General features: G+C 40.5%; 1 protein-coding gene across 6 annotated transcripts in view; it reads left to right on the top strand.

Annotated features, from left to right (window-relative positions):
• Positions 1-16,835, top strand: part of RASAL2 (RAS protein activator like 2) — a 364,251-nt gene that overhangs the window by 173,547 nt on the left and 173,869 nt on the right. For all 6 annotated transcript variants that reach the window (XM_030303462.1, XM_030303463.1, XM_032591839.1 and 3 more), the window contains exon 2: positions 5,898-6,025. In XM_030303462.1, the coding sequence (XP_030159322.1) occupies positions 5,898-6,025 (128 nt within the window). The remainder of the gene's footprint in view (positions 1-5,897; positions 6,026-16,835) is intronic.

The following is a 16,835-nucleotide window of genomic DNA, read 5'->3' on the forward strand; positions in this document are numbered from 1 at the left end:
GCCAGATAGTTACTAAGTTCATATCAGCGCTTGAAGAAGCCCAGGGTTTGATGCATAGATTGACAGGTAGACAAAGTAATCTGATATTTTCAATGTCATTTTTAAGTGATTTGGATATAATGGATTAATTGAATCCTTCTAATTCAACTCCAATTCAAAAGCTTCCCTTTAAATGTTCTTATTCCTGTTTTGAAAAACTTTGTTTTGGACTTCCCTTGCTAAATTCCTATTTCAAAATCAGGTTCACATGATCCCTTTCTATTTCACCAGTCTGTGACCCCAATTATCCCTTGCCAGGCTGTTACATTAGTCTCCCATCCATTATATAAGACCTGAGGTTTGTATTCTACTTACTTCATCCTAGCAAGCTATTGCCAGGCTTCCGCAGAATCCTCATCGGCTTCCTGTTGTCTAAGCAGTGGTTTTTAAAGCATGGTCTGCGGAACCCTACAACCCGAGGATCCCCCTGATCTGTTAGGGTAAAACTATTTTCACAGTCAAATTACCTTAAAAAAACAAAACAAAACAAAAACAAAAAAATGACTGTGTTGACTTTTACATTGATGATGTAGAGGCAATTTTGAGTAAAACCACCAATGCAGTCACAGGAATCAAAGCGGCCGCACCAAACTGTATTAGGAGTCACCGCATTCTCCTCTGCCGCATAGTAGGGGGAAAACGGCTGGGAAGTCCTTGAGAACTCAGTGAAAGTCCTTAATTTTGTTAAATCTCAATGCTAGAGTTCACATTTTTTAAACATTCTGTCTGATGACGCGGGAAGCGCTCACGAGCTGCCGGCTGAAGTACGATGGTTATCAAACCGAGGGCGTTCTGCACAAGTTGGGTTGAAAGCTGAACTTGCCACTGGTTTTCACTGAACACCATTTTTACCTGAAACACAACTGCAAGACGAACTATAGTTCTTTTGTGTTGGTTATTTGACAGATATTTTCTGGAAAAAGAAAGACAGAAACCTTTCATTTAGAGGGAAAAAACCAACAGTATTTATTGCTGATGATAAAATCCAAGACGAAAAATGCTTGATAGCTTCCCAGTAAAGACTTCTATGATAAAGTCAAGACTTTTCTGAAGATTAATGAATGTGATTTTTTCACATTACATGATGGAAGGTGTCATAATTTGGAAGATCTGCAAAACTAAATGAACCAATGTTTTGGAAATGATCAGTGCATAATGTTAAAAACTCATACATATGCATTGAAAATCCATTCAAAGGGTAAGGTACACCAATGATTTTTAACATAGCCGAGCATGAAAAGTTCATTGCTGTGGTGTCACATTCCACATTTCACTCACTGTTAAGAAGCATCCTCTTGTCAGGTTTTGGATTAGTATTAAAAAAGATGATCCACATTTATCTAAAAATGCTATTGAAATACTCTTCCCTGGGGCGCCTGGGTGGCTCAGTCCATTAAGCGTCCGACTTTGGCCCAGGTCATGATCTTGCGGTTTGTGAATTTGAGCCCCGTGTCGGGCTCTGTGCTGACAGCTCGGAGCCTGGAGCCTGCTTCAGATTCTGTGTCTCCCTCTCTCTCTCTGCTCCTCCCCCGCTCACGCTCTCTCAAAAATAAATAAACATTTAAAAAATTAAAAAAACAAACAACTCTTTCCTTCCAACTGCATATCCGAGTGATTCAGAGTTTCTTCATATATTTCAACCAAAGCAACATAAATATATTGAATGCTGTAACAGATATAAGAATCCAGCTGTCTCCCATTCAGCCAGACTTTAAAAAAGATTTGCAAAACTTAAAACAAGGTCACTGCTCTCACGTATTTTGTTTTGGAAAATAGTTACATTTCATTAAAAATGTGTTATTTATATTAATATGCAGTAGGTGTCTTATCATTTAATGAATAAATATTTTTTTTTTAATTTTTTTTTTCAACATTTATTTTATTTTTGGGACAGAGAGAGACAGAGCATGAACGGGGGAGGGGCAGAGAGAGAGGGAGACACAGAATCAGAAACAGGCTCCAGGCTCTGAGCCATCAGCCCAGAGCCTGACGCGGGGCTCAAACTCACGGACCGCGAGATCGTGACCTGGCTGAAGTCGGACGCTTAACCGACTGCGCCACCCAGGCGCCCCTAATGAATAAATATTTTAAATATTTCTTAGTTTTAATATCTAATATGGTAAATATTAAATATGGCTCCTATAAAAAATTCTTTGAAGTCTTCAATAATTTTAAGAGTTTAAAGGGATCTTGAAATCAAAAAAATTTGAGAGTTACTAGTCCACAAGACAATAGCCCGTTTAGAGAAGTACTTTTCAAAAAGACCCATTGAGTAAACTCAGATGCTTTTTATTGCTTCTGAAATTATTCAGTTTTTATAATAAATCCAGCGTCCAGTGCCCTTAGTATTCTTATAGGACAGGGGCACTGCAAAGCAAAATTATTTCCAGTCTTGCTATTAAGATTCTTACTTGTAATTCTATGTTATCCTTTTCTCTGGTGAACTTTAGACACTAAATATAATTGGAAGTCAGAAGTTAGAAGTATGTTACTACAGCCGGGGGTGGGTGTGGGGGCGGGGAGGGAAAGAGAGGGAGAGAGAGAAAGAGAGATTGGTTGCTTGGTGGGTCGTATTGGTAAGGTGAGCTTGTCCTGTGGTAATATAGTCTTAGTAGATAGGTTTTACTGTTTTTTGTTGTTTTTTTTTTTTTAATTTTTTTTTTTTCAACGTTTATTTATTTTTGGGACAGAGAGAGACAGAGCATGAACGGGGGAGGGGCAGAGAGAGAGGGAGACACAGAATCGGAAACAGGCTCCAGGCTCTGAGCCATCAGCCCAGAGCCCGACGCGGGGCTCGAACTCACGGACCGCGAGATCGTGACCTGGCTGAAGTCGGACGCTTAACCGACTGCGCCACCCAGGCGCCCCAGGTTTTACTGTTAAATCTTCATTTAACCATGGAAAAGAGGACATGATAAACTGAACAAATTAAATCTATAGGTTATTTTAAAATCTTATTTTATCTTGTTATTTAAATGCCTTTTAAGCCTTAATTCAGAAGGGCTAAAAAGAACCCCCCCCCCCCAAATCACTTATTCTAACTTCTTTCTTGTTTTATTCCTTGGTATACAGTTTTACAATGTGATTTTTTTTAAAGTGGGTATTAAATAATAAATGTGAAACTACAAAATTTATAACAGCATTAGCCAGTCTCATCATTCAGACAGACAGAACATTTTAGATAGGGCGACATTACTCCCTACTTCATTCTACCTGTCACACTGGGGAGGAATAGTTTGGGGTCCCAAAATACTGTGTGAAACATTGTCTTGTTTCACAGTACCATGAAGAAACTAGGAGCAAAGCCCAAGATTGGAGAAAGGGAGAACATCAGACAGTGAGACTTTAAGAGAATTACTCAGGATGACACAGGGAAGGGAATGTAGGTTTTCTTAATTTCAGTTCTGATCCAGATTTATATTTTGTCAGGAAACCTGCATTATGCTATAAATATAGTGTCCTGTATTCTAATTTTTATGGAGTTTATCACCGTCTTCTTGCTTAGTATAGATCACAAAATTGCTGTTCAAATTAAATTACAGTGGGCAGTAGGTCACCCACGACTAACTTACGTAAGAAGGTTAGTCATTTGAATGAAAACTTGTCTAGGCCACAAAACCACCACATTTCCACATAAAGTAGGTGCATCCCTCTGTGTTGAAGTGGAGTTGGTACTTGACTCTAAAAATAGGCCTACATTGTGGTAAAAATCTAACCCATTTGTTTGTCCAAATCGTGAAGAAAATCAGCTTTGACATGGTTTTTAAGTACAGGCAAGAATCTTCCATATGTGTCAAAGAGGATTAAGAGTCAGCTTCTTTCAAGCTTTTTGTGATAAATTCAGGAAATGTTGAAGTATAAAGAAAACTTTAGAATAATTTTCAAAACAAATAAAAATAATTTTCGATGCTCTGTTAGAACACAAGGGGAGGAGTTGAGGGCGGGGAAGAGAGAGTTTGTGGAACGGAGAAGCTAGATGTGTAGCAAATACTGCTGTGCATAGCGCAGAGGAGATAGACACAGAAGAGGAGAGGCAGCGAGCTAAGATTTAGTAACATCTCCAGCTGAGCCCTAGTAAGTAACGTGGGTTCTGTGAATTATTTGGAGGGTAGCTGATAAGCTTGCCTACATATGCAGAGCAACGCATTTAAATAGATTTTTAGAAAGCAAAGGAAGTTAAGCCAGAAGGAGCACTGAAGATAATATTGGTCACACAAGACAGTGCAAAAAAAGCCATTCATCTAAGTGTCCTAGTCCTGCCTTGTTTATTTCCGACAGAACTCCAGCTATACCATTGCATATTTGGGTGATTCTAGTATAAGATACCTAGGACATTATTTGTATCTCCTTGAAGCCATACCTGTCAGACTGTGATTGAAAAAACTAAAAGTCTGGGGCTCCTGGGTGGCTCACTTGGGTGAGCGTCTGACCCTTGATTTGGCTCTGGTCATGTTCCTGGGTTGTGGGATCAAGTCCCACATGGTGCCTCTGCGCTGAGTGTGGAGCCTGCTTAAGATTTTCTGTGTCTCTCTGTCTCTGTCTCTCTCTTTCCCTCTCTCTCTGTTCCCTCCTTCTCCTCTCCCTGGCTCAAGCTCTCTCTCTTAAAAAAAAATCTTGGGGCCCCTGTAGCTCTGTTGCTTAAGCATCTGACTTTGGCTCAGGTCATGATCTTGTGGTTCGTGGGTTCGAGCCCCACATTGGGCTCTCTGCTCTCAGTGCAGAGCCTTCTTCAGATCCTCTGTACTCCCTCTCTTCACCTCCCCTGCTCTCTCTGTCTCTTTTTCAAAACTAAATAAACATTTAAAAAACCCTAAAAGTCTATAGACAGTAATACTAATGAAAACACTTGTGTAATAGATAAAATGCGTTTATTTTTGATTTATAACTCTCCTGCCCTCATGGGTGTTTGTTTTCTAATTTCTCCAGTTTGAGATGCTCCTCTGGGAAAACAACTGAATAGTAATAAATAATGCATTTAAAATTATCTCTTCAGTATAATCCTGACAGGAATTAGTCCTTCGTTGGCTAAAGAACTTTTAATATTCAACTGTCGTAAAGCCTTATTTAATGGATCTAATGTGTACTTTTGATTAAGATGTGTTCCATGTTGTGTAGCAGCCCAAATGAGTGAACAGTTTGTATCAAAGAATTTTAAAGTAACGAAGTAATCATAACCACTTGGTATTTTATAGGGAAATGAGACATTTGAGAAGAGTTAGACATTTAGCTCTGATATGTACCTCCACCTGTAAGAGACATGATGGTAATATGTTTGGATCTTTCCTTGCAGAAACTGCTTTCTGTGTTTTTAAGATCTTACTGGCCTCTAGTGGTAATATGATGCTATAGTTTAAATATTTTTTTAATTCTCATGCGTGACTAGAAATAAAGCCATTTTGAAGACACTGGCGGTTAATATTTTCATTCTCTTGAGTGGGGTCAGCAGTAGTCTCGAAGTGTACATGCGACACCATTTCTTCCTAAAGATTAGAGGTTCTGTCTTTTGTTCTTCTCTGAGTCACTCCCCCCCCCCCACCATTTTGAATGATGTTAGTTTAGCTCTGAAGCAACTTCCCATTGTTGTAGTACATGTACCATGGTCATTACTGTGTCAAGTTCGTGCTAACAAATCCTCCTAGTGTTTCAGCCTTCTTTCCTGCAGACTAAACGGCCTATTTTCCCCTCTGTGTAGAACAGTTTTTATTAAGAGGGAGTGAAGTTTTCAATTTACCATTTAGGTTCATGTTTGAAACTCTTTATTTAATATGATTTTGGAGAATCTTACATTTGAGATCCTGGTCTACCTAAGTCAGCATGATAATGCATTCTCACTTTTGTTTTTCATGTTTGTCACCCAGATGTGAAGGGGCCACCCACGCATCGTCTGTCTTGCGGCCAGTCACCCTACACGGAAACGACGACGTGGGAGCGGAGGTACTGCATCCTCACGGACAGCCAGCTGGTGCTGCTCAACAAGGAGAAGGAGGTGAGATGGGTGTCACCGAGGAAAGCCGCTTCTCCTTCTGGCCAAATTCCCGAAATCTGGTTTTTATTTGCACTTGATATGTGGCATTTATGGAAATGGGCAAAACTCCTTTTATTGAGCTTTGCTGTAATGCACTTAGCAGTAACACATTTTAAAAATGGGGATTTGTGGCAATCCTGTCTTGAGCAAGGCTGTCAGCGCCATATCTCCAACAGCATTTGCTCGCTTCTTGCTTCTCTGTCGCATTTTGGTAATGATCATTCAAACGTTTTCATTATTATTATATTTGTTATGGTGATCTGTGATCGGTGATCTTTGAGATTACTATTGTAATTGCTTTAAGGCACCATGAACTACACCCACATAAGATGGTGAACTTAATTGGTAAGTGTGTGTATTCTGACTGTTCCATCGACTGGACTGGCTGTTCCCATCCCTCTCCCTCTTCTCTGGAGTCTTTTCCCTGAGACATGACAATATTGAAATAGGCCAGTTAATAACCCAACAATGACCTCTAGGTGTACACGTGAGAGGAAGACTCGCATATCTCACACTTTAAAATTTTTTTTTTTTTTTTTTCAACGTTTATTTATTTTTGGGACAGAGAGAGACAGAGCATGAACGGGGGAGGGGCAGAGAGAGAGGGAGACACAGAATCGGAAACAGGCTCCAGGCTCTGAGCCGTCAGCCCAGAGCCTGACGCGGGGCTCGAACTCACGGACCGCGAGATCGTGACCTGGCTGAAGTCGGACGCTTAACCGACTGCGCCACCCAGGCGCCCCTCTCACACTTTAAATGAAAAGTTCGAAATGCTTAAGCCTAGTGAGGAAGGCACGTTGAATGCCAAATGAGGCTGAAAGCTAGGCCTTGTGCCCCAAAGAGTCCGCCAAGTTATGAATGCAAAGGAAAAGTCGTTGGAGGAAATTAAGCGTGCTACTCCAGGGCACGCACACGTGATAAGAAAGCGAAACAGCCTTATTGCTGATACAGAGAAAGTTTCCGTGGTCTGCACAGAGGGTCAAACCAGCCGTTACATTCCCTTCAGCCAGAGTCTGTTCCACACCAAGGCCGTGAAGGCTGAGAGAGGTGAGGCGGCTGCAGAAGAAAAGTTGGAAGCGAGCAGAGGTTGGTTGATGAGGGTTAAGGCAGGCAAGAAGCCACCTCCAAAACATAAAAGTACAAGGGGAAGCAGCAAGCGCTGATGCAAAAGCCGCAGCAGGTTATCCAGAAGGTCTAGCCAGGATCGTTCCTGAAGGTGGCCGCAGCACACGGCAGGTTTTCAGTGCGGAGGGAACAGCCTTCTATGGGAAGAAGGCTACAAAGAAGGCTGGCACTTTCATAGGCAGAGGGGAGAAGTCGATCCTGGCCTCAGAGCCTGCAAGGACAGGCTGACTCTCTTGGTAGGGGCTCATGCAGTTGGTGACTTGAAGTTGAAGCCAGTGCCCGTTCACCATTCTGAAAACCCTAGGGCCCATACGAATCATGCTATATCCACTCTGGCTGTGCTCTAGAAACGGAACAACAAGCCTAGGTGACAGCACATCTGTTTACAACATGGCTTCCTGAATATTTTAGGCCCGCTGTTGAGACCTGCTCAGGAAAGACGTTTCCTTTCAGAATGTGACTGCTCGCTGACAATGCACCTGGTCGCCCAGAGGCCTGATGGGGATGCACGGCAAGGTTCCTGTTGCTTTCATGCTGACACAGCATTCATTCTGCAGCCCATGGATCACGGAGTCATTTCAACCTTCAAGTCTTCTTCTTTAGGAATACATTTCATAAGGAGGGGAGGGAGGGAGGGAGGGAGGGAGGAAGCAAGAGAAGGAGGAAGGAAGGAAGGAATACATTTCATAAGGCTGCACCTGCCAAAGATGGATCTGTGTAAAGTAAATTGAAAACCTTCTGGAAAAGATTCACCATTCTAGATGCCAATGAGAACACTTGTGATTCCAAGCCCCTGGTGAGCTCCACTTCTTTGCCTCTCTCTCTCTCTGCTGCTCGCTCACTTGTGCCCTCTCACTCTCTCTCAAAAAAACATAAAAAGAGCATTTGTGATTCATGGGAAGAGGTCAAAATGCCCACATTAACAGGAGTTTGGGACAAGGTGAGTCCAACCCTCATGGATGACTCTGAGGGATTCAAGACTTGAGAGGAAGCACCTGTGGATATCACAGAACTAGCCAGAGAACTTGACCTGGAAGCGGAGCCTGCAGACGGGACTGAATTACTGCAATCTCATGATAAAACTTGAGTGGATGAAGAGTTGCTTCTTAGGGATGAGCAAAGACAGTGGTTTCTTGAGGTGAAATCTACTCCTGGGGGAAGATGCCGTGAAGATTGTTGAAATGACTACAAAGGACTGAGAGTATTACATAAACTTAGTGGATAAAGCAACGGCGGTGTCTGAAAGCACTGACCCCAGTTTTAAAAGAGGTTCTACTGTGGGTAAAAAGCTATCCAACAGCACCAAATGCTACAGAGAAGTCTGTAGAGAAAGGAAGAGGCCATTGATGTGGCAAATTGCATTGCTGTCTTATTTTAAGAAATTGCCGCAGTCACCCCATCCTTCGGCCGCCACCGTCCTGATTGGCAGCAGCCATCCACGTGGAGGCAAGATCCTCCACCAGCCAAAAGATTACGACTCACTGAAAGCTCAGATGATGGCTAGCATTATCTGCTAATAAAGTATCTTAAAATTAAGGTATGTACGTTGGTTTTTAGATATAATGCTATTGCACATTTAATAGAGTATAATGTAAACATAACATATATCTGTGGGCAAACCAAAAATTCATTTGTCTTGTTTTGTTGCATTGGTCTGGAGCAGAACCTGAAATGTCTCTGCGGTATGCCTGTAAGTCTAAAGGGCTGCTCGCATCATAATGATTACACTCATCATGAAGAAGCGAGTTCAACAAGATAAGGGTGGATTTTCACTAAGGAATTGTGAAATAGATATTGAGTTGAGAAATTTGGAATGATGACAGATGGGATTGTGTAGACCTGGCCCCCAAAATCACCCAGAAAGGCTACTGGAAGTGATGTCAGTGTAGCAACTAGCAGGTAATAAATGGCACTGTCAGGGGACTAATTGAAAGAGGTTAATAAAGGGTCTGTTGACAGAGATGTGGGCAGCATAAGGGGCCCACCAAAGAGTGTGAAGCGCCATGAAGTAGTAACAGCAGAAAGCAGTTATGACCCTAGGCTTCCAGGGCAAAGGAAGAGAGCAGTGCTTCTGGAAACCAAAGAACGGTTACATGTGGGGGCTATGACAGTGGCTGTGGTGCTACACAAAAGAGCACAGCTTCTACCCGAACATCAGCAGCCAGCAAGGAGGAAGCAAAGGGGAATAAACACTCCAGCACTTTTCCTGCCTTCTGGTTTCTTGTCAGTTGTCACCTACTGGCCAAATCTAACTTGAAGCCAGAGGGAAAAATATTGCTCTTCATGTGTTTTGTTGAGGTTTGCTTTCTGAAACACACAGCGAGGGAGAGAAGGGCAGAGAGTGCATCTGGAGGGGCTGATGGAATGTAACTAGCATAGGCATCGGGTTCTAGGTGAACTTTCTCTCCCGCCAAATTAAAAAGCCCTTGAACTTATCATATACCATTTGCTACTTTACTCAGACCGTTAAAATGTACACATCCTTCCACATCCAAATAACTCATTTGCTTATTGGTGATTTTTCAGATAGTTGATAGCATTCTGGTTTGGTAGGTCCATAAAATGGTTTCACTCTCCACCTCCACGACGTAAAAAAATGAGTGAACATGATCTTGACAAGAGAGATAATGGGAGGGAAGAAGAAAAGATCTGATTCCACAAAGGGCAAAGATTAATTGCCCAAAATATATGTAAATATCTAAAAAGCTGTAGGTAGAATATCAATCTAGTAGGTCATCATTCCCAAAAAATGAGTTCAGGGGAAGCAGTGAACAGCAAATACATTTCTTAGTTCTCAGCTGCGGATCCCTATCTCCCTTTTCTCTTCTCTCCTCTTCTCTTTTCTTTTCTATCCCTTCTCTTACTCAACTGTCTTTAATAGTAAAACCAAGGGAATAACAAAAGAATTTTAGTTTCTATTTTAATAAACAGTTCTTACTTGTGAGGGCCTAGCTAATATGCTCTCTCTGAAGCCCTTGCTTATTATTTTTCTCCAGCCATTGAAAAATATCCTTTGTTTTTGTTACCATCTCCATACCCATAACCTTTTTCCAGTATTTTAATATTATTAAATTTTATTAAAATAATAAAGGTCAGCCTTTTCTAGGATAGTCTAGTACAAGTTGCCATGTTCATAGAAACATATAATAAAAAGTGGTAGAATGAATGTTAGTATAGAAGATTTCTAGTTATCCACTCTGAATACACAGATAATTGAAAATGTTCGTTTTAGTCAGCCTACTTTGTCAGCAGCCATTTATCAGAGTTGTTAATAATAATCAGCCACATCAGAGTGATATGATACACAGATCATTTGCTGTCTTTCTGCCCTTACCTTTTATTCAATTTAGAGTGTACTGTAAGAAATTAAATAGCATAAGGATAGAGAGACCATAAGGTAAGAGCATAGATACATGCCACATCTAGAACCAAGGTAAAATCCACTGATGAGAGATTACTGATCAGTTGAGTATTCCAGGCCTGGGCCCCCTTTTGTCTCATAAAATAACCGTTCATGAGGAATAATTTTCTACAACAGTATCTTATGTACTGTATTCCTTTTTATGCCAGTCATCAAGAATAGCCCCGGACGTTGGGGAACCCCTCATCTCCCACACTCTGCATGTGTCTGCAAATCCCCCTTTCTCCTTTCTGTCCCTGCCTTCTACTCATCTTTTCCTACCACTTAAAACCCTATCGCTATACCCTCTGCAACTCACAGTCCGTCATCAGCAAAATCAGCTGTTTCTTCTACCAGTTCTTTATAGGCATCCCTTAACTTCTTGGTTTCATGAGAACCTGTAACTTCTCTGAACACACCGTCTTCTGTGAAGTCCTATCAAGGGCTGGCTGTTTTTCTTCCCACAGCCCTCATACCTCAATGCCTGTACTAGGTGTCCTTCCTCTTTTATGACTGATTCCTGTCCTCCCTCCCTAAAAAGTCCAAATCCTGAGTCTCCTCTTATAGTCATGTTCCAACCCCTAGTCATTACTTGTCATTTTTTGTTGATTTGAGCACCTGGCTCATTATCTTCAACACTACTTCAGCCTTAATTTGTGGATTAAATCTTCAGAGATGCTTCTAACACACTGGTTCTCAGTTCCTTGACCTCCTTTCCTCGAAGAATATTTTCCTCTACCCCACCTCATTGCTATAATTTCTTCTTACTCTCAGTTCCATGTGTTTTACACTCTAATCATCACCTTCTGTCTTCCTAGCTCATTACTTATTCTAACAATCCTTCAGTCCTTTTGGAACCTATTTTCCATTGATGCTGTAGGCTTTTCTGCCCCTCATACCTCTAATGTCCAATCTCCCCTCTTCAATCTGCCTCATTTTCATAGCCATTCTACTCACCCCTTGCATACTATTCCCTTGCCCTTCTCTTACATTATCATGCTCTTTTGGTAATGGTGATGACTCAGTTAAATCCTGCCCCTCATCTATCCTGCCCTGATTCCGTGCAATGTAACATGCCTGGACAAGACCACTCCATCATACTGACACTCTTTAAACTAATGGTTGCAATCCTCATGTAAACCCCTAATTTAGCTGCTTGGCAATCCCAAAACATGTCTTAGCTTAATTTTGTCCAGCTCTCCTGGACTAGTTCTTCTCAGTCTCTGTGTGGTGAAGGACTAGTTTTTTCTCCACTTGACTGTGAACAAAATACAATGAAGTGAATAGTTAAGAAAAATGACATTTTAAAAAGACATAAAAAACATAAGCCCGAATTTTTAATTAGATTTAACTAAAATGAAATCACGATTCAACAAATATGTGCCGAATAATCATAAGAAAAGAAGAAATAAAATTATGAAAATTATGCATGTTCATGCAAAGTGTTGCTGTACAATGAAACAAACCCATTGATCACACGAGGCACACTTCTGTTTCTGTACTGTTAAATTATTTATTGCAAACCACTAACAAACAGTTTGCAGAACAGCATAAGACCTTGGACCGCACTTTTGAGTAGCACGATCCAAAATGACTTCTAAAGTGATTTTTTTCACACCTCCTCTGTTCTAATCCTTTCTCTATTACCCTCTTATAGCTGGTTACTTTGCTGCTTATTTCACTGAGAAAAATTCAAGCACCCAGCAGAGAATTTATGCACACTTCATTAGCATGCACTGTGTCTGCCCATCCACCACCGATGCCTGTATTTGTCTCCTTTAACTGTGGTTGAACTACAGTTCAACCGTGGTCAGCCCCTCCAGGAGCACACGTTCCATTCCTTCTTGCCTATTCCAGGAGGAATCACTAGCAATCCTCCCCTGCTTCTTTTACAGCTTGAATTTTTTGCTCTCTACTGGATCATTCCCCATCAGTATGCTATTATTTTTCCCATTTTAAAAGCAAAATTAAGCCTGTATTAACCTCACTTCTAGCTCCAATTACCACCTCTTTCTCTGCTTCCCTTTACAGCAAAAATTCTTGAAAACTTTTAAACCCATTGCCTCTAATTCCTCTCCTTTTATTGTCTCTTAAACCTCCTCCATCAGATTCTTACACCCCTCTGCCAAAAGTGCTCTCTTAAGCTCACTGGTGACCCCCACGTCACTAAATCCAGTCTTCAGTTCTCAGTTCTCATACTACTCAATCTGTCAGTGACATTTCCTACAGTTGATTTGCTCCTTCCTTCTAGAACCACTTTCTCCACCTGGCTTCTCATGCTCTCCTACTTTTCTTCCTGCCTCTCTGTCAGTTCCTTCTGAGTCATCTTTGCAGATTTCTCTTCTTCTCTTTAAATCTTAACAGAGGAGTGCTGCAGAGTTCAGTCCTTGGGCCTCACTTTTTTTAGGACTCTCCTCCAATCTTACGAGTTTTCTATCTCAAGACTATACTTCTCTCTTCTCTAGACCCATATATCCATCTGCCCATACACACCTACTTGGATATGTAATAGTCAACTCTAACATGCCTCACGGTGGGTCCCTAATTTCCCCTCCCAAACCTGCCAAAGGCCATCCCCCTCTCTGTTAATGATAAGTCCATTCTTCTAAGTTTCAGAGGCCATAGACTTGCGCAGCTCACTCCAGTCATTCTGGCATTGTTGTGATTCTAGAGCATAGCAGCATATTCTTGCCTCAAGGCCTTGATATCCCTCTGATAGTAAATGATTCACTCTCTCTCCTCCTTTAAGTCTTCACTTACTGTCACCTGCTCAACAAGACCTACCCTGACCAACCTATTTAAAATTGCAACTGCTCTTCCTATCTCCACCCAAAACTTTGGTCTGATTAACCTGGCTCTGATTTTTTTTCCTTCATAGCCTTTACCACCTTCTAAAATGCCTTATAATTTGTTATATTTACGTATCTCTTGCCCTATGAAAACATAAGCTTTGCGGCAGGGATTTTGTATTCAATGCTGTATTATTCAGTGCTTAGAACAGTTCGTGACATAGAAGTAAATTCTCAATAAATATTTGTCCAATAAATTTTTTAAAAGGTAAATTATAAACTTTGATCCTGAATATCCATTTCCTTAATATAAATTTGAGAGGAAATGAACCTTCTTTTCTATCTTTTCGTTTTGTATTATAAATCTGCCCAGAACATGAGACTTAATTCCATATTTTTTCTAAAACTGGATAATAAAAAAGGAACAAAATAATCCATAAGCTGCTTTTCCATTGTTGAATATTTGATTAATTTTTATTTATTGAGCAGTATTGTGGTTGCAAAGATGTAGTCTTATTGGTCACATCAAGGTAAATTGAAAGCTATAGTCATTTGGAACTTGACAGAAGTGATGGTTGTACAACATTTGAATGTGATAAATGTCATTGAATTATTCATTTTAAAATAGTTAATTTTAGGTTAAGTGAATTTCACCTCAATAAATTTTTTTTTTCCAAAAATTATAACCATAAGGGAAAGATTAACTGACATATTGCCTGGGTGGGTTGTGATGTGAAAGTAAGAATGCCAAGAAAGATTTTACAGAGAAATTTATGATTGGGCCATGTCTTTAGGGACAAATAGAAGCTCAGCTGGAGGAGAAGGAGGGAAGGATATTCCAAGTACGTATGAGGATACAAACTCAAGAAACATATCTCTTTGGCAAACTGCAAAATCTTCAGAATTCTTGGAATCAAGTTTACAAGAGGAAAAAAATAGCTGATAGCTAGCAAGAACTGAACAATAAAGTGCCTTTTAGGCCATGCTAAAGAATTTGTATGTTATTCTGGAAATGATTTAGACCACAGAAAGGTATTTAACAGGGCAATGACATCATCAAATTTGCTTCTTAGTAAAGGAACTCTAGGGGGCGTCTGGGTGGCTCAGTCAGTGAAGCATCTGACTCTTGATTCCAGATCAGGTCATGACCTCAGCATCCTAAGATTGAGCCCTGTGTTGGGCTCCATGCTGAGCATTGAGTCTGCTTAAGATTCTGTCTTTCCTTCTCAGTTAGTCCCTCCCCCACTCACATTCTCTCTCTCTCTCTCTATCTCTCTCTCTCTCTCTCTCTCAAAAAATTAAAATAAAGAAAAAAAAAGTAACTCTGTTGATCATGTGGAAAGTAGATTGAAAGGGATTGGAAGGAAATAAATGAGTGAAGATTACTGCCACAGACTGGGTCAGGGATGATGAAGGGATAATGAATATACAAAGCAGATACAGGAACAGTTTAATGCTCTGAGACAGGTATGTTCTACCAGTAAGTTGAAAAAACTGGATTAAGTCTCTCCCAAAAGAAAATGTAAAGCCATTGCTGTACCTGCTACTTAAGTGATAAACTTAATATGTTGTTAATTTCATTACAGGAAAAGATTAGAGACCCATTTTTTTTGTGGAAGGACCAGAGTATGCTGTCACCCTTCTACCTTTCACCCACACTATCATGAGAAGTATAACACTTCTCCTTGGAATTTCAAATTGAAGATTTAGAATTCATTGAAACAAGGAGTTTAAGGAATTTCCTGCTAAAATTATCTAAAGATGCTGTTTAAAACCTTCATCAACTAATCACCAGGGTGTTGACTGCTGTGTTCAAAAGATAATTAAGAGGTTCCATAAGGATTTAAACTGAATCCTAGGCCAGGCACTGCTGGAATGTGGGAGGACTATATTAGTCTAGTACCACTCATGTATTCAGTGTGTGGGATCTTTTAGTGCTCTCTCTTAACTCTGCATGTTTCCTGTCAGAAACGGGAACACGTCTGCTTGGGGGATATACATGGGAAGAGTGTTAAACACACTCCTTACCAATTTGAGACTATAACAGAAGGGTAGGTCTGGGAAGAATGCTGAAAGAGAATTCTGCCAGGAGTATCACCTTGAGAAATGACTCGTTGGTTCAGTAAATTGCTCCAAGCAAATCGTGCCAAACAGACGCTGCTGATGTGTTATGAAATATACTTCCCTGCCCGGATGTCAGAAAAGGCCCCAGCTGGCTTGGCACCACCCCAGTTCAAAGAGGGCGTAGGAGGCCATTTGAATTCCATTTTGCTCCACGAGATAAGGCCAAGTAAACGAGAGATTAGGGAGCTGAGGGAAGTGGCAGAGAGGACAATCGTGAACCCTTCAAGGTACAGCCAGTATAAAAATACAGAAGAAAGCTGAATTTGTGATTTCTTTCTTTCGGCAAAACCAAGTCATTAGGAAGAATAATTCCTATTATTCAGTTTCTACTTTCTGTATTTGGAATTTTTAAAGCTAGGAGCTAGCATATAAGCAGCAAGGTAGTAATAATGCAATTTTAAAATGTTTTAGAATATCTTTACTGCTTTTGAAAAGCAATATTTACACTCAGATATATTGATGAAAATAACACTTAAGGCTTTGTGCAAACGGCTAAAAAAATAGCTAAAAAATCAACTATTATTTGTCCTCTGGTAAACTCCCCATGGCATATTTCATTCAGAATCATTTTCAGGTTATTCAGCAGATACATAATGTGCCCCTGTATTTGCATTCATTAGTTAGGAGTTACAAAGAATAAAACACAGTTCCTTCCTCTTTCTCCCCCATATCAAATTCAGTTGTGGAAATAAGACAAATAAGTTTTTAAAGTTTTTTTCATGTTTATTAATTTTTGAGAGAGAGACCAGAATGTGAGCAGGAGAGGAGCAGAAAGAGAGGGAGACACAGAATCTGAAGCAGACTCCAGGCTCTGAGCTGTCAGCACAGTACCCCACACGGGGCTCAAACCCACAAACCGTGAGATCATGACCTGAGCCAGAGTCAGACACTTAACTGACTGAGCCACCCACGGGCCCCAATTTTTAAATATCATTTGATAAATAGCACAAGTAAATGGGGGTAGAATGAAAGAAAGAAATTCATTTACTCTAAAGGACTGTAATCTGTGTCATTAAAATGCTATTGACAATGGGTAATTACCAAAGGAAGCTTAAGAAAGAAAGGGATATGATCAAAGCTATGTGTTATGAATATTAATCTGTGGAATGTCTTGGAGGGAGAAGTAGGAAGAAGACAGACCCATAAAGTAACTACCATTCCTCTGGTCTAAAAGCTGGAATAGTTTCCCACTGCTTCCTGAATTATGCATGACCTGGTATTAAACCCCTCCCAATGCAATCATAATAAATTTTGGTTTTCTGTGTTCTACCACACTTCTAGAGGCTCTAGCTAAATTGGCCTTCTTCCTGTTCCAAAACAAAACAAAAGTTGT

Source organism: Lynx canadensis, chromosome F1 (assembly GCF_007474595.2).
Source record: "Lynx canadensis isolate LIC74 chromosome F1, mLynCan4.pri.v2, whole genome shotgun sequence".
NCBI classification, from domain to species: Eukaryota; Metazoa; Chordata; class Mammalia; order Carnivora; family Felidae; genus Lynx; species Lynx canadensis.